This window comes from Primulina tabacum, chromosome 8 (genome assembly GCF_025594145.1).
Source record: "Primulina tabacum isolate GXHZ01 chromosome 8, ASM2559414v2, whole genome shotgun sequence".
Taxonomy (NCBI): domain Eukaryota; kingdom Viridiplantae; phylum Streptophyta; class Magnoliopsida; order Lamiales; family Gesneriaceae; genus Primulina; species Primulina tabacum.
In genome coordinates, this window is record NC_134557.1 from 8,557,432 (window position 1) to 8,581,984 (window position 24,553).

Here is a 24,553-nt window from a genome sequence, read left to right on the forward strand (position 1 = left end):
AAGGGACAGTGCATGATTCGGAATTTGCCACTTCTGCCAAGGCGACTTCCTCAACTTTTTAGAAGTAAGAGCCTACTGTAAATTTTTTTATGACTCTTCTCCCACAATAATTCCTCATATTCTGATACTTTGACAGCAAGCTCATAAAAATCATGGAATTCCATCCCTTGGAACTTCTTTCTAAGTTCAAAATCAAGCCTCGCTGTGTCATCCTCACATATTCTGATTCAGGAAGGAACATTCGGAATCTACTTCTCACTTTCTTAAATTTACAAATGAAATCATTATTGGATTCTCTTGATTTTTGGACAATCCTGGACAATTCTGATATACTAATCTCAGGTATTGTTCTGAAGAATTGTGTATGGAATTGATGTTCCATATCATGCGAAGTCATAATAGAATTTTGAGGTAGCGTCGCATACCAATTGAAAGCAGTGTTAGTCAAAGAATTGGGGAACAACCATAAAAAATTTCCAAATTTTCTAACTCCCCACATTGGATTGTAAACCTCGCTACATGTTCTATGCTAGATTGTTCATTTTCTCCAGAGTATAATGTGAAGTCTGGAATGTGATGCCCTCGTGGATGAGTGTTGTCACGATCAACAATGTCAGGATATGGTTTTTGAAACTCTTGTCGGTTTATTGGCATCACTCTTGGGCCATACAACTCTTGAATAACATCACGTACCGTCTCAAAATCCAAAACTGGAGTTTGTTGTAACTGGTGTGGGGGATAGATTGCCCTCTGAGTGTTATTCCCCGAATCCGGTACTGAATACCCGCGCATTCCCCCATCACCATACATCCTCGGATGCAAGTTAAGAGACGTCACGGAAAATATATTATCAGCCACTTGTTTATTGTTACTGCAATTCTGGTATTTCAACCCCAACTCCTCGTCCCTTTTGTGCGGAGGAGTATATCTTCGGCAGATTCAGGAATCAGCGCTTGTCCCAAGCGGCGATTTGCACCTGCTTGAGAAATTTCCGATCCCTTGCATTGATTTTTGAACAGTTTAGTGTCAGTTTCTTGAAGTTTATCATTTGCTGGTGTAATAATCTCGTCTTTTGCAGACTTTCTCTATTTCTTTACTTATGCCACAAATTCCATCATGAAAGTAGCGAAAGTTTTGGTCCTTTCTTTGACATCACTGCGGAAATTTCTCTCCATGGTCAACATAAAGTTTGTTGAAGCCCCATTGCCACTAGAAACGACAACTCTTTCCTTCATAGTCTCTTTTTCGAACTGGTGTACAAGTCTTTCAACTGTTCTTCCATCTACATTAGTTTCTTCTTCCTGTGAGCGATGATCTTTCCCCTGTGATGGAGGAATTCCTTCATTCTTCTCAGCATGCTTTTGAGGTATTGGGTCCTACCAGGCGTGTCAATTTGTTTCTCACGAAAATTGCAGGGCGTGCCAGGCACGTGATCATGTCAAATTTGTGAAATAATCTGACTTCTTTAATCAAACGTTGTGGATCTCGATTTGATCATACATTATTACTCCTTCGAAATGACTCCAAAAACGAAAACGTAAAATGAGCAATATGATGAAATTACATGAGGAATTCATTAACAACATCATCTAATTATATTGCTATGAACTTGATCAACATTTTTTCAAGGAAGATTGATGAACATATGGAATATTTATAAAACTTTGCTACTGGAACTAGAAGTTGAAATAAACATACATAAAATTGACATAGAATTCTGCAGAGTTTTGTTGTAGCTTGTTGTGTTGATTTGATGATCCCTCTTCTGATTCTTTTCCTTGCTTTTTGTCACATTCCGCATGTTAGTTTAAGCTGTATTCCACGATCTTTCCATGATCTTCCATGTTGGGTAATGGCTTTGACTCGTCGCGTCGTGCTTTTCCTGGTCCAACTGCAACTCTCTTGTGCTTTCATACGTCGGGCATTTGCTTATGTGCTTCCAAGCTTTTGTGGGATTTTGGATTATTTTTTAGGCGCAACACATATAAATAAATGAAATGATGTCTGGACAGACTGTTTTTTTTTTAGAATTGTATGATTTGGTTTCTACGTTATCATATTTTTCATTAGTAGACACGGGCATACCAATTTGGGTATTGATATAATCATAAAAACTTTTATGAAACTGTCTCACGGATCAATTTCGTGAAACAAATTTTAACACGATCCGACTTATAAAAAATATTAATTTTTATATCAAAATATTACTTTTCATTATAGACATGGATCGTGTTGATCCGTCTCGCTGATAAATATCTGTGAGACCGTCTCATAGGAGACCTATCATATCATATAATGATATTAGAGAATTTTATATTTTTAATTTGATCGATATTAATTTGTATATATTTGTTTATTAGGTTTAATATAACACTAATTGATTTTATATTTTCTATTTGAGCTTTCTTATGTTTTTGTAAGTATGCACAAACTTACAGAAAATTTAAATAGGCTACATAATTTTTAGAATTAGTGATTATGTTGTAAGTACAAAAATAAAACTATAAATAACATATATATATATATACACACACACACACACACACACAATTGCGAATATTGTAACAAATAAAAAAAATTAACTAAAATAAATATAGGCAGCCTTTGAATTAAAAACTTAAACATAGATATCTGACGGTGTTTATTATCTATCATTTTCTTAATTAATATGCATTGATGTTAACATTTATTTTATTTTTTAAAAATATATACTATATGTTATGCAGTCGGTGTTTTTTTTTTTTTTTTAATGATCCACTCACTTGCATAATTTTTCAATTTCAATAATTTTTCGCCAGAGACATGATATCAGACATGGAGCAACGTCTGTCGCCATTCCATCAATTTTTAGTAATATTTTTGCGATGTGATATCAGCATTTCTATGAAAATATAACTAAAATTGAAATTAATTACAAATATCTTTATTAATTTATGTCATATATATATGTGTGTGTATGACTTATATTAATAAAGATATTTCAATATATATATATATATATGACTTAAATTAATAAAGATATTTCATGATTGGATAGAGGCTGATCTAATTATCGCCTCATGCATAGGGCAAGAAGGTGATGAATAGATAGATAGAGCCCATAACTCAAATCATTCATTTTTCAGTGGGGTATGTCTCTCATTCGTGCCCACTCAATAATTTCGACGTGAGAATCTGTTTTCCCCAGCCAAATTATGAGCACAATTCATATTTTATTCGTGGAAACACTGTGCCGTTTGATAATACAGGTCATACAAATTTGACATTAGAATTGTTTTAAGATAATAATGAAGAATTTAACAACAAAAAATCAATATTTAAGTAGGATAACTTTGTGGTATTTTGAAATTGTTTATCATCTTTTCTTGTTAAAGATGATAAAGATTATTTCGTGTACAATACAAGCACGTCAAGGTTATTAATTGGTAAAATAGTTAAATTGTGAAGACTAATTGATTATTGTCATTTTCCTGATAATGAATATCACATGAAAGTAGTGGAAATAGTTAATCGCTTAATTTAAGTTTTGGTCTTTTAAATAATCAAAATCAGGCCATGGTTTGTTTAAGTTTTAACATATTTAGAAGAAACCGCTAACGTGATATCGAAAATTACAGTGACGTGAATGTGTAGATTTAGATACCATTTTGGCAAATATTTATCTTGATGCAAAAACTTGTGTGAGACGGTCTCACGGTCGTATTTTGTGATACAGATCTCTTATTTGAGTCATCCATGAAAAAATATTATTTTTTATGTTAATTGTATTACTTTTTATTGTGAATATTGGTAGGGTTGAGTCGTCTCACAGATAAAGATTCGTGAGAACGTCTTACAAAATATCTACTCCATTGACTTGATGAAAACTTATCCATCCTCAAAAACGCCCCAACTACTCTAGTCCCGCCATCTAAATAATTTAATGCACCAAATAAAATAATATAATAAGGATCCCAAAATTATTGGTGTGCTTTATCGTTTAATTTTGAGTTTTCGTTGGTGTCCGCCGGCTAATCTGATTTAATTAAGCTGCCACGAACTCAAGTAGGATTTTGGAAACTGCAAGATACAATATAAAATTTTAAAGTAAAATTTGAAACCTACAAAGTCTTATTTTGCCTTTGCTGGAATGATTATCCATGCACGATTATTGATGTCTCGAAATTTTTAATAAATATAAGTTTTGTTATATTTACTTATAATATAATAAATTAAATGAAGATTCAAATGTTTTGTTTCCTTCAAATTAAAATATTAACTTATTTTTATTAATATATAGGCAATTGTGCATATTTCAATAATTTATTCCTGAGTAGCTTTCTTTATATTTTCAACTCCAGTGGATCGTGTAATTTGGGTACGATCTTCTTATCCGAAATCCAACAATATTTAAAAACTTCAAGTTTGGATAAGACTCAAAATCCAAGTGATTAACTCAACTTAGGCATATAACACGTTTGACACAAATGATAAGATATTATTTATTTGGTTTATGTGATGAAAATTCATAATATTACCTTATGCCGCAGGTCGGATTTCAAATTTTTTTTTTTGAGTTGTGGAAAGATAGTTATAATTGAGTCTCGAACTTCTACCTTATTCAACAAGGCATCCATGGAATTCATGTTATTGCTGTCAAAATATTGTACATGTACTGCTGTAGAATTAAAAAATACCTTGGGCACAACCAATAATTACAACTAAAACTTTTAGCATAGCACAAAAAACTTCAAATCCTTAATAATATATTATCAAACAGCTACTGTAACTACATTTCTTCAGCCATTTTGTTCTGCCTACAATATTTGGATCCACCAACTAAAGAAAGCAGCAGCAGATATTTGTGAATTTGCAACGTCCTAATTCCCATAACCTGCAGCTTCATAGAACGAATCACATACATCATCATTAATTTTACACGAATTTGGTAACAAATCGATGTGAAAGAACCAGTCATTGACTTGCTTTCAAATCTCTATTTGCAGTAGTAGTGAGACCAAATCCAAATGGAAACAGAGGATCGTAATGTGGATCGCCCACATTCATCGGAAGTTGGTCGACTGTCCTAAACCAAGTTCGTGCGAGTTTGCCCGTAAAACCATAGTCGCCGAACAAAACATCAGCAATCCCCTGGCCTTCAGTCCCCGGAAGCCAAGCAGCCACCAGAGAGTCGATTAATTCAAGATATGGTTCTATAACGACCGGTCGTCCTGTAATTAGTACGACCACACACGTTATAGACCTGCATACATTGGTAATAGTGGTGTAACCATGTCCGGCTATTGTCAAATTCTTGCTATCACCTACTGTTTCCGAATAAGGTAGCTCCCCGACGGCTACAATGGCATAGGAGAAGTTGTTTGATTTCACATATTCTGTGTCGGGATTTTCATTGTAGATAACTTCAGTGTCTGGATCAACTGTGCTCATTACTGCATTTAGAATTGTGGTACCTACAAACAAAATAAAAATACTTTCTTTACGTATCAGTGCTGTTAAAACATAAAGCTGTCGTTGGGTTTCATAAGCTCGAGTTTTAGGAAAAGTGGTATTTAACACATACCAATTGTAATATTGCCAGAAAGACCGTGCCATTCTATCGTCCATCCTCCACATTGATTACCGATGTCATTTGCATGGCTTCCTGCCACGAGTATCTTTGAAGCTCTCTTTGGAAGAGGGAGAAATGGGGCTTCACCACTTTTACCATTCTTGAGTAGGACTAGTGATCGCCTCACTGCTTCCCGGGCCAACTCTCTGTGTTGCTACTCAAAAACAATGTGGTCAAAATGAAACTAACATTCGATAGTGCAACACGTAAAAAGTCATTTTTGAAGCATGACTTTAATGATGTACCAGGCTTCCAAGATGGTTCACCAAGGTGAAATCAGCCATTGGGTTCTCGAAGAGCCCCATAATAAATTTGACCCTCAATATTCTCTCAACAGCATCGTCTATTCTGCTCATAGGGATAACATTTTTATTCACCAGTGAAGTTAAGTCATTGATGAACTCTATAAACTTCTCTGGGACCATAACCTGCAATAAATTGATGAATTTCACTTATATTTTGTTGCATAACCAATAAAACAAAAGTACACGGCACATATTTTTGCTAACCGTGTCAATTCCAGCATTGATACTAGCTTCAACACTATATGTATAGTTAGCATGTGGTGGGGAAGTTATCTTGTCAATGCCTTCAGAATCGGATATAACAAACCCCTATAATATAACCAGAGAAAAGAAATTATCCTTTACGTTCAAAGTAAATTCAGACAGAGAAATCAAACACACAACACTAGTTCTCCATGAGATGTTGTACTTCGAATTTGAGCTTATTCTTGAGATATCCAGTGATGAGATCTTTGTGAGTATGCATCTTTTTACCATTTAAGCTCGAGAAAGATATCATAATTGTTGCCACTCCCTTTCTGATGGAATCGAGATATGCAGGCATGTGGATATCAAGCAGTCCATTCATGTCTATGATAGTGTTGTTTTCATTGATACCATCTACTGTTCCGCCATCTCCCACAAAGTGTTTCGCACATGCAGCAACCTTTTTCCTTCATTGGAGGAAACAATCAATCACCACCTATCCTACTAATGCACTTGTGCAGCAACAAGGCATAGGGAAAGGGTGAATGCATCTTTTCAAAAAATACATCCAAAATGTTAATATTTTGTTCGAGGGATCTACCGTCTGACAATCCACCCTGCCCTTTGATTGTATTAAGAAAGACTAACTTCATACTATAAGCTTGCAAATATTGCACTACTCTATTGAAGAAAGGCAACAAAAGGCAAAGTCAGGGGGTGGCCGTCGTGGTGATCGCCGGCCCTGTAGCTTTTTTAAAAAAAGAATTGAGAACACCTCCTGTAGCTTTTTATTTTCCTGTAATTGAGTATATTTTTCATATACTGAATCGAATAAAAATGTTTTGGCTGCTTCTTACCGGTTTGTAAAATATTTAAGTTTTACTGCACAAAGACAAATGTTTTACCTCCCAATCCCATTCACATATGGGAAGTTCCTTGCATAACTGGCTGGAAGATCTCCTTGCAAGCCAGGAATTATCTCTGTCATTGCTTGAACAATCTTGCGATCCTCGCTATAGCTTTCAAAACAGCGACCCCATCTTGGGTCCCTACAAACCTGTTAAAATTAAATGAGTAATCAGCAGCAATCAAACCAAAAAGTTTCAAAGAACTAAAAATGTCACAATTTTATTCACCGCTATACAGGGAGAAAATGCATAGGGAATTCCTGTGGCTCTAACTTCAAGAGCAGTGGCAGTTCCTATCTTCTTGACAAGCTCAGGATCCCTGAAAAGAGTTCATACAATTTTAATCATTCACCAGAAAACAGAAGCACTAAAAATATATTGTTAAATACAACCACTAAAAATATATTGTTAAATACAACTAAACATGCTGCATATCAGGAAAATATTTAATTTTGTCTTGGTGGAATTGGGCTTTAGGTATAAGAATTATTATCAAACTTTCGAGTTGGTAACAGTGATATTTGACCAAGAAAAAAAAATACGAGAACTCGACAAAGAAATAAAAATACGAGAACTCTGATGATAACATGACTTGCCTGGTAACTCCAAGCCCAATGTTGTGAGGGAAAATAGTAGCATTATACACAGTGTTATGGCCATGAACAGCATCAATTCCATAAATCATGGGTATTCCAAGACGAGTAGAAAGAGCGCCTTTTTGAAAGTCATTAACCATATTGATCCAAGTCTCAGCAGAAGCCTTTGGAGCAGGTACGCTTCCTCCACCACTCAAAAGACTCCCTGCACAGTTCAATGCCTAAATTATGTGGATGATATTATGTAGCCAGATTTTGTTCCCAGCAAAAAAAAACGACACTTGAAGCTCCAACTGGCAATTATTTTACCCCTGACTCGAAAGCTTTTATCGCACGAGTCAATCTATCTCCAAGAGTAGTTGCACACTGCTTTTAACAAACATTCAGTCCCGTCAGTCCGGTTAAGTATTATTGAACTGCCGCTAATTGAGTGGTCTCATTCTCATGGTGATATCTCGAAATCAAAATGAGAGTACATTCATCTTGATTCTGAAATAAATATTCAGGCTATGAGAATCATTTATACCTTCTTTAAATTTGTAAACCTCATTTATTCCATCTATCTATGAATAACAACTGTAATCCCAAAAGTTCCTAGCAACTTGAGCCTAAACAATCGAACTCCGGGCATATCCAGGAATTCCAGAGGCGGCCCGACTCGGGATAGATTTTAGGGAACACACAGAAAAACTTTTTTCTGATGAGTGAGGGATCCGGCTGAATCCACACCTGATTATATTATATCAAGATTACACATCTCTATACAAAAATTATTCTTGCCTTGCTAAACATTACAAATTCACAAGCTCGTCAGGAAGATAAGAACAAGAAATGTATCTCAATAACGGTGACATATTGGGAACTCTTAGAACATACCAATGAAGTAATTGTTGACTATATCTCGCGAGGCAACCTTCCTGTCAATCATTGTCATCTGGCCGATCTTTTCTTCAAGGGTCATCCTCTTCAACAAGTCTTTGATTCTAACATTCAATGGCTGTTTTGGGTCCTTGTATTTCAAGTACTCTGCCTCTGTACAGAAGCACAGAAGCATCAGCACCGCCATTTTCATCAGCAAACCCGCCATGACCATCTCCAGAATGATCAGTACCTACAAGAATAAAACACGAAATTCCCTTTTCGTGAGCGAGATTGAAACTACATCCACAAAAAGACCTATTAAAGATGTACCTGAAGATAGAAATCCACGAAAATGTTCAATTGGGAAAATTATAATCGCGTGTAAAGAAATCAAGAAGTTGATGTATTTACTAATGGGTTTTGATTAAAAGTCTAAGCAGCACATTATTTATACTAAATACACTGCATATTAACCAATATTATTCAATTATTAAAGATGTACCTGAAGATCGAAATCCACTAAAATGTTCAAGTGGGAAAATGATAATCACGTGTAAAGAAATCAAGAAGTTGATGCATTTATTGATGGGTTTTGATTAAAAGTCCAATCTGCACGTCATTTATGACTAATTACGCTGCATATTAACCGATATTATTCACTTGGAAAATCACTGTCAGAAGACGTAGCAATGGTTCTGAATAACAGGCAAGAATTTTAATTTTACGCGAGTGTCGTGTGTGAAGCAGCTGACCTGGTGGTTGGCCCATTGAGGAAGCAAAAAAAGGCGGGGGCGGCGGCCTATTCTCGTACGGTGGGTACCACGTAAGTTTCCGCTGGCGTGGCAATGCGTTAATGGATAAGGCTTTCTCTTTTGCTCAATTTTTTAGTCCAATTTTTTTGGCGTAAGAGACACCAAAGGTCGCAGACACCACATTCTTTCCATGAACATATCTTATAAATATAATATTTGACTTAATCCACCAAATTTGTAAGGAATATGTCATTTTATTTCAAAATTTTATAAGAGAATTGGTAATTATAAATGCATATATTCAGAAATAAAAAAAGCATATAGTCAAAAATATATAAAAAAGCTAACTTTTAACTTTAAATATGTGTCTGCGCGCGTGCGCGAAATTACACCAATCATACATTTGCTTCCACTAGATTTAAAATATTTATCATGAGGTTTTATATTACAACCATGAGAACAGGCACATGCTTTGATGGAAGTATGTATAATTTTTTTTTAATTAACGGATATAAATATAAGATTGATACCAAACATAATAAATATTTTCGTAATAACTGACACTTCAATGAAAACAGGGACGGAGCCACCCCAAAGGTTGGGGTGGGCTCCAGCCCTGGATAAAAAAAAAAAAAATTATACCACGATCAGTGACTCATAAAAATGTTGCTGTGATATTTTTGGAAGCAGGCCTGGCTAAAAAAAAAATTAGTCCAAATATTCTAATTACTCCATTTCTTTAATGAAACAACATTATGACTATTTGGATGAGAGATACAGAAATTTTATAATATATATTCTCTGTCCAAATTTATTCTGATTGAATACACTGAATATAATCAATTCATTTTCCATTTCAAAAAAAAAAATAATAATCAATTCATTTTCGAAGAAATATATCTCCATAAAATATATATAAACCATGTGATCTATAATAGTTCGCAGAAGCCTCCTAGTATAATCTATCATTAATTGTTGTTACACAAGGTTATACGTATAAGAACAAGAATAAGCTGTTGTATAAAAATTAAGGGTCGATTAAATAGTGTAATAAGAATTATAGCATGTAGTGGAGTCAAGCTAGCTAGGATTTCATTCCGTGCGTGGATGACATACAATATAATTAGAATTATAATTGCATATGAATTATAGAATGAATTGAAAAATTAACATAAATTTTACAACTTTGTCCCTTTTTTCTCATCTCCCATTTTCTAAATTAAAGTACTTTTGTGGTATGGACTTAATATACTAAACTATGATCTCATCGGTTACACACAGTTCACTTAATATTTGTATGAGTTGTGATTTTGGGGTTTTTAACACCCATTCAATTAATCTCCTTCCTTTGCTCATATCTTTTAGTGATTAATAATATTTTTTTATGTTAGCTATTGATCCCACACTTAGATTTATTACTACTGTGGATAGATTATGTATTATAATACAAAAGGGAAGGGTGCTTTTGAATAGGCAAATGCACATGGTGGAGGCCAAATCACATTACCCTCTTCACACCCCTTTTTTATTTTTCTTGAATAGCTTATTCTGTGTTTTGTGCGGTATGGCATGTGGGCAACCATCATCCTCAGCACGCTGTCATGTTAAGCCAATCTTATAGGACAGATACATAGCAATTATAGTTTTCTTTTTCTTAATTTTTTTTTAATCTGTCGCTCTATTTTCACCAGAGCATACACATGAGATAGATAGATAGATAGATAGATGTACGTTGCTGAATGAATATAGAGTCTTTTAAATTAGCGTACATGAAATCATTACATATCAATTGAAATGATGGACCATTTTCATACCATGTGGTCTTAGTGGCACAATGCTTGTTCTATTGAAACAGGAAGAGCTTCACATATAATTCACTATTGTTTATATACCATGTGGTCTTAGTGGCACAATCGATGAAAAACCGCAGGACAGTAGCTTATAGCTTATATCTAGTTAATGTCACTATTATTTATCGAGTCATTCAGCTCTATGTCAAAAAATTTTCTGGCTACGTCCCTGAATGGAAACATAAGTAATTAACCCTGTACTAAATCGGATTTTGTTATTTGGAAATAATGTTGATCATTTGCTGAACCAACATGAGTCTTAGCACATACTCATGCATCAATACTTGTCACGGGTCGTTAAGATGGTCCAGCATAAGCCGTAGCCTATGTACTGTTATTCATAGAATATCTCACTCCTAGAAAATAGTTTTTTTCTTAAAGTATTGGTACCGATTGAGTTCTTAAAAAACGTTTTTCTGATAAAGCGAACTTGCAAAAAGGGTGTGATACACCGTCGTTCATAGGAAGATTAGCACGACAACAATAGAAACTAGTAAATATGCCCATATAGGTTAAAACATTCAATGCTTCGACAACTGCCAATTAGCTCAGGTAGACGATGCTTAATAGAAATCTATAAGCATTTTCACAGAATCACCTGTGAAACATCAATTTCAGAAAATCTATTGCTCGATTTTTCATCAAAAGATCTGCCCTCCCAAATTCGTCCAGTCAAGCAAGACCGGTAATCCATTGAACATTGCAATATTTTCTGGATAATTTTAGCAGTAGACCGTGTTTCATTGGATAAAAAACATCTGCAAACATTATGGTATTTACGGTTCAATGGAAACATCATCTAATACAAATATTCCTTGAGGAATAAAACCAACCATATCGTTTTCAAGTGGCTTCAACATTTATTGAGATTTCCTATTGAGATGATCGATACACTGAAATTTTTTAGCTATTTCTTGTTATTTTATGCGCATTTCCACAACTCAGATTGAGTTTAATGGATCACATTCAGTTCTTTCACAATAAGCGATATCCAATATGTGGCCACAGTTGGAAAAAGGAGCAAAAGAGAGACCGAAGAATAGGCACATGTACCCCGTCACCATATCCAAACTACATATCAGCTGATAAAAAATATCAAATCAATCATAAATTTGGCATCAGCAACACAACTGAAACTATGCCAACCTCTTGTTTACTGATTTGATACAAGTCAACCAAAAACCTTCTACAAAAATCATATGTTTCAACTCAAATTTGTTCACATCATTATATCATGCATGTTCTTATGATTTTTGCTTGCTTCTTCGTCGCTTCTTTTCACCAGCAATAGTATGAAAACTAGAAGTTACTTGGGGAGATGGAGATGGGTGATATGGTGGAGACACACCCTTGAGTCTAAGAGGGAGGTTTAAACTTACATGCGCAGTGACTCAGTCAAATACAGCATATGCACCGTTTCCAGATCTGACATATCTTCAACCTGGAAATATATCGAGATGGAATCACTCATGGAAACAAAACCACCTACCAAAGATTCAGATTCAAAAAGAAATGTCTGAATGATAGATGACGTTAAGGATAGGTGTCAAAAATACAACTCCAAAGAACTTGATTGGCATCCACAAGTTATAAATAAAGCATTCGATAGGTAGGCTATACCATTCAATAGAGAAAAGAAATAAAACCGATGATATATAACCTAAAATTGAAAATAACCCTTGTGCTTGATCGAGTTTAGAAACCTGCACCAGGATACTTGGGATAGTTGTGATTGAACATATTGCTGCAAAGTAGATACAAAATGATTTATCTTGTGCCTGTAAGAAAAGAAGCAGACAATCAGAAAACAGGAGAACCAACATTTAGCTGCTGAAGCAGCAAGCTGAGTCACCATCATGAAGTGGCAACACAAAAAATAAAAGTATTGTAGAATACTTGACAATAAATTGCCAAGGTGGTGAGGTGAATAACCAAAAAGATTTCCTGCCTGTCACCATTGAATAGGTAGATTAGTAGCTATCTGACAAAGACACCCATTTCATTCAGAATTTAACAACTCAAGATCACTTCCTAAGGAGAACATTCTGTTATTTATCAGAAAAGGAAGCTGAAACATTCTGTTCGACCATGAATAAAATCCAGGAACGTGACCCAACTTTTTCTTTCATAGACAATGTACCTGGTATCAGTTAAGATGGAAAAGCAGAGCACATCTCCTTTGTGTTGTTCCACACGATAACTCTGCGAGGGAAATCAAGTGAAACTAAGTGCTCGACGGAAAAATATATTATATTTACAACACCAAGTCCAGAGCCATCTATAACAAAAATGAACCACCATTGTGAACTAGATTTCTAAAAACTTCAACACCGGCAACAAATATAGAATTGACTAATTTGGTCCTTCTAAAGACTGGATCCATTATATTTCTAATCACATTATTCTTCATAACAGAGGGTTAATTAGCATTTTTTTCCCATCAAGGCATAAACATCTGCATTTGGTGTATATCGTTGTGCTGACATGTTTCTTCAATGGAAAGTTGCAGCCTCTATCCCACTTCACAGATACTTACATTTTATAATTTTATTTAGGCAGCCTCATAAAAAATATAAAATTTTAAATAAATCACATCTATAACCCTACATTACATTTGCAACTTCAGTGACCGAGCTTTTTCTTTCTTCTGTTTCACTTCTTTTCCTGAATTAATCGTTTCCTTTTTCTCGTGTTCTTCTAAATGCCTATGATTTCTTGTTTTGTTATTATGCTTCCTAAATTGTTATCATTGCAGCCTCGCCGGTGAGCACCGAAAAGCCAACGTAATTTTTCAAATTTCACCAGCAACCACAGATCCAGATCTTGAATTTGAATATGGTTATACTCTAATGATTCCTAATCTGCAACTTTGTAGAACTCTAATGATTTCACCAACAACCTTGTAGTACTGCAATGATTCCTAATCTGCAACTTACACAAGAATGTGAATTATTTGACAATCCTGAGAGGTATTGAAGATTGGTTGGAAAGTTAAATTACCTCGTTGTGACTCGTCCAGATATCACATATTCAGTTAGTATTGTGAGTCAATATATGGCTTATCCAACAGTTAATCATTGGGCAGCCGTTGAACAAATTTTGTGCTATTTGAAGCGTGCACCTGGACGAGGTATCTTGTATAGCAATCATGGTCATGCCAAGGCTGAGTGTTTTTCAGATTCTGACTGCGCAAGATCCAAGGATGATCGAAAATCTACATCCGGTTATTGTGTCTTTGTTGGGGAAAATCTAGTTTCATGGAAAACTATGAAGCAAAATGTGGTCACACAACCGAGTGCAGAATCAAAATATAGAACTGTGACAAAAGTTGTGTTTGAGATAATGTGGATATATCAACTTCTAACTGAAGTAGGTCCGAAAACCTCAATACCAGCCAAATTGTGGTGTGATAACCAAGCAGATCTTCATATCACTTCCAAACCCGTATTTCAAGAGAACAAAGCATATTGAAATCGATTGTCATTTCGTCCGTGAAAAGATTCATCTAGGTTTGATCATTACAGGATATGAGAAGACCGGAGAACAACTGGGAGATATCTTCACAAAAGCTTTAAATGGAGTTCGGTTCAATTATCTTTGTAACAAGCTGTGCATGATCAACATCTATACTCCAACTTCATGAGGATTGCTATAGATTATATATAGAAATAGGAAATATGTAGATATGATTTACCTTGATTGTTGGGATTTTTTGTAAGGATTTGATTAGAGATTTACCTTGATTGTAGGGATTTGATTATTTTACTTTGTAGTATGTATACATGTGTATATGACTAATGAATAAAATACACTGAAATGTAGTCTTCCTTCATATTTGCCTTCATATTTTGTTGCACTAGATAAACAAAAAATTAAAAGACATTTTGTACCATTGGTAGAAGCCGATAAATGTGTGATATCTTCTTCTTTAAGGTACACATAGAGCCTATATTTATTAGGGTCTCCTTCACATGAAGACCTTCGAACAGACAACTCAAGAAATCCTTGGATTTCTTGTATCCTCTTATCTGCTTCCTTGGCATGCCATCTCTGATGTCATGGAGGCAAAATAGTAAGGAATCTTCAATTTCTAAGAATTGGTTGAATAACGGAAAAGGAACACACACGATGCCAAAGAGACAAAATAAACATGTCAGCCCAATCTGCAAATTCCATGAAATGGTAGCGCTGCAGAGCCAGGAAATGTTCTTGCAACTTAAATCCTTCTACAAGTAACTTGACGACCAACTTGCTTAGATATCGATAACTAATTATGTCAAGAAAATTCACAAGAAAATGAAGAGAACTGATTCCACACCCCCGATATCTATTCTGCAATAAATTTACTCACAAATTATATTCCAGAAAATGGAGTGCGGATCACTTTATGTTGCACGAAAATCAGAACTCGAAAGCATAAGCATGTGGTTCTCTCTTTCAGAGTCAGACAGCTCAATAACTACAGAGTAAACGCTTTTGCTTGTGAGACAAGTAGCATCAGAGCAGAAAATTGGACTCCTTCTAAGAGCATGATTAGGGAAAATGGCAAAAAAAAATGTAAAAAGAACATAGCATTTTGTGGTTTGAATCAGCAATATGGTCAAGAGGGCAAAAGCTTTTAGGAGAAGGAAAAACCTCAAAAATCAAGGGACTCATTCTGTTAAGACAAACAGTTTCATATTGCATGTTGTTGAAACTAGAGGCAGGGAAATTGTATTTTTTTTTTGAGTGACGAAATTTCAAATTTTTCGAAGAGGTCTCTAAGTATAAGGATACTGGAGTAAAATTTCATCCAACAAGCACTTTTTCATCACAAATTCCAACCGCATCTCAGTTGCAGCCACCAACCTCGATCTATGGTCTCTATGGGATCTATTGACAACATCCCCAGATCTTTCAAGCAAGCTCTCCCAGGAACAGCAATTGGAATATTTGGTAGGGATCACTTTCTTTCATAAGAAAAGGGGAAAAAACATAGCCCGATTCAGCATTATTTCATACATCTGTATCGCTGCATTTATCTATATCGTGATGATGGATGATATCAATAAAAGTTTCAGGAGACTCTGGTACAACTGAAAGATCATTTCCAGACTCAGCACATTGCGTTCTGACAGCTTGTCTGCGTACTCCTTGAGTAGATCTTTACAGAAGTAAATTCAAAGTAGGTATCCCCATAATTTGCGAGATCTCTTCCTCCATGCATGTTCCTGAGATTATAAAAAGAATTTGTCCTACATTGGGTTCAAACTTAAAAAAGATGAGTCATATTTAAGCTTCCACGGCAGCAAACTACATGTACGTGATGACACACGAGTTCCCAGAGTATGCCAATTTCTATTGCTGATATTCACCTTGCAGGTGTTTTCAGAGAGATCTGAGACAGTTTTGAGCAATTCAGAGTTTCTCATGTGAGTTGTAAAAATTTTGGCTTCGTAACCAGAAGGTTTGTTTCTTTATAGAAAGGATGCGATGCATAATTAGCTGTGCCATCTATTTTGAATAGAACATCCTCCACATAGCATGAATCCGCACTTGGGAAATGATTTGGAATTTTATTGTCAGGGGAGAAACTCAAGGAGAAATCTAAGGCATTTAAATAACCTTGCTCCTTAGTAGCAGCATGAAGCAGCTGTTCAACCTCATTTTCCTCCCCAGAGATTTCAGAAGACGACTATTCAGATGACTCAAAAGATCTTCCCCGTCAGAATACTCATCCAAAATAGTCAATACCTCAGAGTCCACTGTACTGTCAATCTGTCACTGATAATCAGATAGAGAATTGTTTAGTATGGTTCAACAGGTGAAAACATCAAATATACAAGGGGCAAAAAAACAATGAAGATCAAAATTGATGATTATGGTAAAAAAATAGGGGTTTTCAGGTAAGCATTGAACTTTTAGAGACGGTTTCTTGAATAAATCAAGAAATATTCAGAGTCCCATCCCAACAGTTATAGCCATTCTTGCAAGAGGAAAGGGGAGGAACCATGAAGAGCTCACATATTTTGATTTCTTCCACCTGAGAGAGGTGGAACCCTGTTGTTATCAACAGAAGATGCTCGAATGTTAAAGGTTCTTTCCAATACTATTCCCTAATCTCAGTGAAATACGTTGAGACGTAGCCTGAAAATAAATTGTTCATTATGTGAACCGATAAGGCAACAAAATAAAATATAGGGATGTGTCGGAAAAATAGCACTTAAAACAAATTGTTCAACCAAAGAAGCTAAGCGAGCATATCTTTAAAAATATGATACACTTTCAGCAATTCAAGTATCTTCAAGAGCAAAGCTATTAAATTAACAAAAGTCAAAAGATTTGAGGTGGTAATTAAAACACAAGTGTGTCAAAAATGCCAGATGCTCCCCCTATCAAATATTACTCAAATGTGTTAATTAAAACTTCATTTTACCTTCATGTTTCATCAATCATCAAACAGGTCATAATTCCATACGTCCTTATACGGATTTATACATACATGTAATGTTGCGTAATATGCAAAGGAGATTGGAGAATCAACCAGTTTAAAATTTAGTAGGAAAAGCAAATTAAAAAAAAACCAATATTCAATAATGTTGTTACCATTCGAGAACTGAATTCAATTTTAGCTAACTTGCCATCCATCTTTTCCAGCATTTTCTGGTAATAAGTGGCTCTTGCAAGCACAATTGTTTCAATAGCTTCTTTTTCAAATGTAAGTGGAATCGCGAACCATGGATATATGCTGGACAAAGCTAGCATACCAGGAAGGATCTCTTCATGTAAATCATATGTGCCCATGCTATTACACAGCTCAAGCAGTTTCATTAAAACTTGAAGTTGCTGACCGGTTCTAAAGAGTGGAGTCAGGCACTCTTCCAGAAAACAGGGTAATGGAACTCCATCTCATACCTGAGATAAATCAACCCACAAGATTAGAGGACAGAGGTGCTCTAGAATGAACCAAAGAAGCATTTCTAAATAATGCCAGGATGTAGAGCACTAAAGATCGCTTTACCTTGACAATGGGCAAAGGTGATGCGATTCCCATGTTTTTTTATGCATAAATTGGATCGTCACTGGTGTATTCTACAACAAACTCCTGGTAAGCCATCATAAATCCACGACATAATCAAGCCACAATATGGTTCACAAGACTCGAGAAAGAGAACTTGAGGAGGGCTTGATGGTCTTGATCAGCAACCTAAAAGAAATAGAAAAAACAGCTGTCAGACATAGTATTCACAGATGATAACTACGTATATGCACTTAAAATTTTCAAAATTATCCACTGATTACCCAAAATCAGAGGAATATGTGGGACTTGTACATATTGTGAGATAAAAGTTATAATAAATGTCCAGATTATGTGTAAACAAAGTAGATCAATAAGGCCATTTTGGATGGGCTGACCTTTAGCTGAGAATATAGAAATGAGAGTAAATCAGCACCTCTTGGAAAGGCTCTCAACTCTGAGTTCGCTTTATCCAAAGATGACACAGGAAAACCGACAGCGAGATGATTAACATTGCAGATGTTTCCAAGGGCTTCAATCTGAGTTGTGATTCCCCTGGTATGAAGGTAAACCTCCAATAGGGTAATTTCAGAATGCGAGACCCTAGTAAGACATCCCCCATCATTTTTCTTTGACATATGCCTTAAACTAACAGATGCAGATAATGTATCGAGTGCAGCATTATAAACATCTAAAACCTTTCGAACAAAAACAGCAAATGCCTGACTGATAAGAGTGTGTCCTTTCCGGGGGTATTTTCCTTCTTCACGAGAATCACTGTTTTGATTTTGATCAAGATCTCTGTATTCGTCCAAATCAGGGATTGCAAAATAATTAGCAAAAATGTGAAGACATAAAACTATGCAGCCAAATCTCCCATTAGAGGTAAATTAGGTTCCTTACAGCAGATGTACTGGAACACCAGGTCCACAAACTTGGGATTCTATCAGAAGTTCTGTCACTTGAACTGTAACCAAGTAACAAAGAGAGTTTCTCGAGGGACATCAAAGCCGACTTCCCACCGTGAAGAGCATTCATCGCCAATCTCACCAAACTAGGTTCCCAAAACCACTGAAGAAAATTAAAGAGACACAAACAATGAGAAATGATGTTGCAGTACGATCATGTTGCAGTACGATACAAGAAAAGAACCAGAAAAGTGGCTCCTTTATATGCAATTGAATTTACAATAAACTCACTTCAAGAAATAAAATTTCAGATAATGAATTGAAGTAATTCTTGGAATAAGTTTTGGACTTCTTGTTTTTTGAGCTGTTACTTGTCACAAAATATTTGGAGTCGGTCGACGAATGTGTAAATGGAGTGTTGTTCTAGAAGAGTAGAACATTATCTTTACAGTCTTTATACACATATAAGGCTTATCCACACAGGTTTCCGACGTCCAGTCTGACACCATAAATCTTGCACGTTTTTGTTACAAAAATTGTTTTCTCATTCAGAAATAGAGATGACAACTGAATAGTCAGTTTGCTACGGCTCCATGTTGCTTTTAGGATTAGATAACTCCATCCAGACACCTGGAAAGAAGTCAATGATTCAATCAAGGGATTTGTTTAATTCATAATTCTCGGTCCAAACTCCAAAACCAAGCCTATTGAATTTGATCATCTCGCAGATCATTCTTCCATTAAAAATGGACCTTTGGTACTCTTCTATTTATTTAATGTTTCTAGCTTCTGCTATTTGAACAAAAAAGTAATCTATCATCGCCCGCTCTACTGAAAACCCAAAAAAAACAAACATAAACAGCATCAAGTCAAAAGCCAACATTATTAACGAGTCTCCAACCAGAAATATCTTCTAAAAGTTGGCAAGCACCTCAGTTCTACAGAAATATATCCGAATAATTATACATTCACTGCATATGTCACTAAATTCACCACCTTCGCGGTACTAGTGTACTTCGAAACTAGATTCCCATTTTCTGATCATAAAAAATATATATGCACGATATATCAATAAGTAGAGAGAGATATAGAGAGATAAATTACAGATAAGGCATAATTTGCGTAAAAAGCACTCGAGGCTTGGAAGAAGGTCGAGCGGAAGAAACGGTAAGGGAAGCTTGGAAGTCCCACGATCTGGGTGGGACCCATGGATCGTCGAGCTTAAGCTTCTCCAGGAGAGACAAAATCGCAGCGGGCGAAGTCTGCAACTCCGTCATTAGCACCGCTAAAACGCCGGCGAGGTGACTGTTGCGACTACGGGGGTAGAGTGAAGTCGAAAGTGAAAGGGAAATGAGAATGAATTTCTGATATTTTAAAACAATGACATGCTGAAATTATATTACCTGTACTTTATCGTGAAATTAAGTAATCTTTGAGACCGGGTTTGTAGCTCATCTCACTTAGTTAGTCGATTTTTCGGGTTCGATTCTCTCATCGCTTTAGTTGCAATAAAAAGAAAAAAAAAATTAAGTGATCTTTGATGACAAATAAGATACCCGCATTATGTGAATATTTAAAAAATTAAATATAAATTTAAATGTTTATTTCTGAATAAAAGCCATTATAATATCGAAATGTAAATAATTGCATATAAAATAAGTCTCATTATGTGAAGGTCAATCTTCGTGACACGATTTGATTCGATTCATATTTACAAATAAAAAGTAATATTTTTTATGTAAAAATAATATATGTTAACGGTTTAGATCGAATTGAAAATATGTCGCACAAAATTAACTAATGAAACGATAACGCATAAATTTTTATGTCAAATTAAATATATATTATTGTCTACCAAGACGATTTAATAAATTTGTCGAAGAGTTATTTGCATAAATATCACATCAATAGACGATGTTGTTTGTTGAAACTTACCTGACTTACTTTTTGGGTGCATAACATTGGAAGCAATATTGTATATCTACATGTAAATAGGACATCATTTTTTAGGCAGAATCAATAATGTTTTTTCAATTCATAAGTTTAGAACACAACATAAAAAGAAAATAGACTATACTTTAAATTATTCGTTTTGGAATGATTATCTTTTTTACGAACAAACAAAACATCATCTTCTCACACCATGTATTCCCAAATAGTTTTATGCTTTTTATTGTAACAATTTTTTTTTACTGTATTTAGTTAAAATACTTCATTTGTATTTTTCATGAAAGCAGTTGAAAAACAAATTTATGTTAACATCAACGATACCAAATAATATTCTTGCAAAAGAAACGTAATTGTATTGAGGAAGAAACAGTCTGCTGTGTGAAATTCTGTTGAGTTCAGGCTTCGCTTCTTTATCGATGGTGGACCAAACTTGGGGATCTCCCAAGCGTCTCGGATCTCCCAAGCGTCTCTTGCTCAACAAATCCGGCAGTTTGAATTCACGGCACATTATTTTTTATAGATAATTAACATATGTTTTGTATTGGTAAAAAAATGGTTGGTTTAATTATGTAAGCAATGATATTTGATTTTTTTGTTTTTTTCCATGAACTTCATCTATAAATACACATTCATTCTTCATTCTCGTATCAAATACAAAACTCTCTCATCTACTATCATATATGTAGAAGTGAGAAATGATTTGTATGAGATTTTTTACGAGGTGTTAATCTTAAAGAACATGATTAGTTGAAAGAAATTGAGTGTTAAAAGCAGAGTGTTGTGAATGAAATTCTTGTATTCTCGATTCTTTTATCTTTTTTATTATTAATAAAGAACTGATTATCTTGAGAGATTTGGAGTGGACATGGCCCAATTTATGGGTGAACCACTATAAATAATGATGTTCATTTTATTTATTGTTGATGTTATCTCTTTTATTAATCTGATATCACAATGTCTCTCGCATCCACAAAAATCCTATATACAGAATAAATACACTTCCGGTGGGTTAAAATTTAAAAGTTAAACAAAAAATATAAAACTGACCAAATTGGAATGTGAAAGAGATAGGCAAGCACATAATAATTCAAACGATTTACAAATATTTTGGGGCAAAATTGGAAAAGATGTATTTTGGTTTGACTGAAACAATTTTTATGTCAGGCTGAACTTTAATAAAATAATAATAAAAAAAGATATTGATTTTATTGCATTTTCGTGCAATTTAGTGTCTCGATTTCTCTTATTTCAATTAAAAATAATTAATTTTTTTTTACAAAACAATTTTAAAAATCTCAATCACGACAATAAAAAAAATAGTAATATGTCAAAATAACATATAATTACGTTTGGTTTTAATAATATCAACACAATCGCAACGCAATTATGTAACAATTTAACAAATGCTAATGTATTAACTACCATAACAGTCATAATCGACATTATTATATTGGCAAAAACTTGTGTGAGACGGTCTCATGAGTTGTATTTTGTGAGACAGATTTATTATTTGGGTCATCCATAAAAAAGTATCACTTTTTATGCAAAGAATATTACTTTTTATTGTGAATATCGGTAGAATTGACCCGTCTCACAGATAAAAAATTCGTGAGACCGTCTCACAAGATACCTACTCATATTTATAATAAGATTATTATTATTTATTTAATTTGGTTTGATTATATTTTAATTGATTATTCTCGTGCTTAAAAAATAATGTGTGTGCGACCTTATCAACTGTCGATAATTTGAGTTAGTTTAATGCAAATTGACTTTGAGAAAAAAATAAATTTAAAAATTAAAATAATATATTCAAAGATATGAGTTGTGCATCAAAAGTCATGGAGAGTAAAATGTCTTTGTGTCCAATAATTTGTATACGAAGAGTGGACTAATAATTTGAATTTTAAATTATTCAAATATATAAATATTTGGAATCATCACGTTGACCAAAAATAAAAATATAAAATATTAAAAAGAGGATTTGAAATTTATTTCGTTATTTCGAGATTTACGTCGTAGGTATAGAAAGATAGCTGTTATGGATTTTCACTTTATAAAATAAATTTGAAATTGAACAAATATATATAAAGATGTATATGTAGATGTATACAAATAAGTCGATGATAAATTGTGAATTACATCATAATTTTTTCTATCTATAAACTACCAATTCCGTTCCGATCGATTCCACAAAATTAATTTGAAGTTTCAAAATTTGATCAATAAAAGCAATAATTTGTGGAATCCAATTTTTTCTCCTTAATATAACTTATGATAATGAAGAAGATTGACAAAAATGGATGAAGTATACATTTCAGAGGGGGAAAAATGTAGAACGGCTCTAAAAAAATTATGTGAAATATTTTTTTTAATACAAATTATATAGTAAGAACATTAATATTTTCGATATCACAAAAACTTTGTGAGATGATTTTATGGGTCAATTTTTTGATAGACCTAAGAAAAAAAGCAAAAACTTGCGTGAGCCGGTCTCACGGATCGTATTTTGTGAGACAGATCTCTTATTTGGGTCATCCAAGAAAAAATATTACTTTTTATGCTAAAAATATTATTTTTTATTGTGAATATCAGTATAGTTGACCCGTCTCACAGATAAAGTGTCACGGCCAGGCCCATTTGTGATATTGTCCGCTTTGACCCGAGAGCCTCACGGCTTTAAAACGTGCCACAAAGAGTTGTTACACGCTCATTTAAATTTCCAGCATCTTTTCCATTGTTTAGCGATATGAGATTTCGCCTAAGTGCCTTCTCACCCCCCCTTTCGGGACTCAGCGTCTTCGCTGAGGTTTGCCCCACCATCCCAAACCCACGGGAACTCGCTCTGATACCAAATGTCACGGCCCAGCCCACTTGTGATATTGTCCGCTTTGGCCCGAGGGCCTCACGGCTTTAAAACACGTGACAAATGGTTGCTACATGCTCAGCATCTCTCCCGTTGTTTAGCGATGTGGGAGAAGGCCCTTAGGCGAAATCCCACATCGCTAAACAACAGGAGAGATGCTGGCCATTTAGATGAGCGTGTAGCAACCCATTGTGACGTATTTTAAAGTCGAGAGGCCTCGGTCCAAAGCGGACAATATCACAAATGGGTTGGGTCGTGACATTTGATATCAGAGCGAGGTCAGAGCCAGTGTGTGGCGCCGCACGAAGTGAACCGGTTTAAAGCCGTGAGGCCTCGGGCCAAAGCGGCCAATATCACAAGTGGGCTGGGCTGAGCCGTGACATTTGGTATGAGAGCCGGTGTGTGTGGCACCGCACGATGTGATGCAATTTAAAGCCGTGAGACCTCAGGCCAAAGCGGACAATATCACAAGTGAGCTGGGGCGTGACAAAATTGTTTATATTATTGAATTCCTTTTGATTTAATTGTGTCAGAGCGAAAAATATCACAAGTGGGCTGGCCATGACATTTGGTATCAGAGCGACTTCGGTGGGTTTGGGATGGTGGGGCCAACCTCAGCGAGGATGCTGAGTCCCGAAAGAGGGCGTGAGAAGGCCCTTAGGGGAAATCCCACATCGCTAAACAACGGAAGAGATGCTGGACATTTAAATGAGCGTGTAGCAACCCTTTGTGACGCGTTTTAGAGCCGTGAGGCTCTCAGGCC

At 35.0% G+C, this 24,553-nt stretch overlaps 2 protein-coding genes across 15 annotated transcripts; both read right to left on the reverse strand.

Moving 5' to 3' along the window:
• Positions 1 to 4,596: 4,596 nt before the first annotated feature.
• On the reverse strand, positions 4,597 to 9,326 carry LOC142553598 (uncharacterized). 3 transcript variants are annotated; one of them, XM_075663963.1, is made up of 10 exons: positions 9,220 to 9,326; positions 8,483 to 8,717; positions 7,607 to 7,811; positions 7,239 to 7,329; positions 7,008 to 7,159; positions 6,326 to 6,569; positions 6,121 to 6,225; positions 5,857 to 6,039; positions 5,564 to 5,765; positions 4,597 to 5,453 (listed from the first exon to the last, which is right to left on the reverse strand). In XM_075663963.1, the coding sequence occupies exons 2-10, from the start codon at positions 8,697 to 8,699 to the stop codon at positions 4,954 to 4,956; spliced, it is 1,899 nt and encodes a 632-aa protein (XP_075520078.1). In that variant the 5' UTR covers positions 8,700 to 8,717; positions 9,220 to 9,326; the 3' UTR covers positions 4,597 to 4,953. The 3 variants fall into 3 exon arrangements, with proteins under 3 accessions (XP_075520078.1, XP_075520077.1, XP_075520076.1); XM_075663962.1 differs by lacking the exon at positions 9,220 to 9,326 and adding an exon at positions 8,970 to 9,152; XM_075663961.1 differs by lacking the exon at positions 9,220 to 9,326 and adding an exon at positions 8,798 to 8,943.
• LOC142553599 (uncharacterized) lies at positions 9,264 to 20,354 on the reverse strand. Of its 12 annotated transcripts, XM_075663964.1 has the most exons (11): positions 18,970 to 20,354; positions 18,765 to 18,867; positions 18,465 to 18,669; positions 18,070 to 18,255; positions 17,655 to 17,963; positions 13,210 to 13,271; positions 12,966 to 13,017; positions 12,773 to 12,847; positions 12,449 to 12,510; positions 11,668 to 11,827; positions 9,264 to 9,403 (listed from the first exon to the last, which is right to left on the reverse strand). In XM_075663964.1, the coding sequence occupies exons 5-11, from the start codon at positions 17,877 to 17,879 to the stop codon at positions 9,344 to 9,346; spliced, it is 696 nt and encodes a 231-aa protein (XP_075520079.1). In that variant the 5' UTR covers positions 17,880 to 17,963; positions 18,070 to 18,255; positions 18,465 to 18,669; positions 18,765 to 18,867; positions 18,970 to 20,354; the 3' UTR covers positions 9,264 to 9,343. The 12 variants fall into 12 exon arrangements, 5 of the variants coding, with proteins under 5 accessions (XP_075520079.1, XP_075520080.1, XP_075520082.1 ...); XM_075663968.1 differs by lacking the exon at positions 9,264 to 9,403 and having other exon boundaries at positions 11,543 to 11,781; positions 18,465 to 18,867; XM_075663965.1 differs by lacking the exons at positions 17,655 to 17,963; positions 18,070 to 18,255; positions 18,465 to 18,669; positions 18,765 to 18,867; positions 18,970 to 20,354 and adding exons at positions 14,960 to 15,336; positions 15,846 to 15,986.
• Positions 20,355 to 24,553: the final 4,199 nt, after the last annotated feature.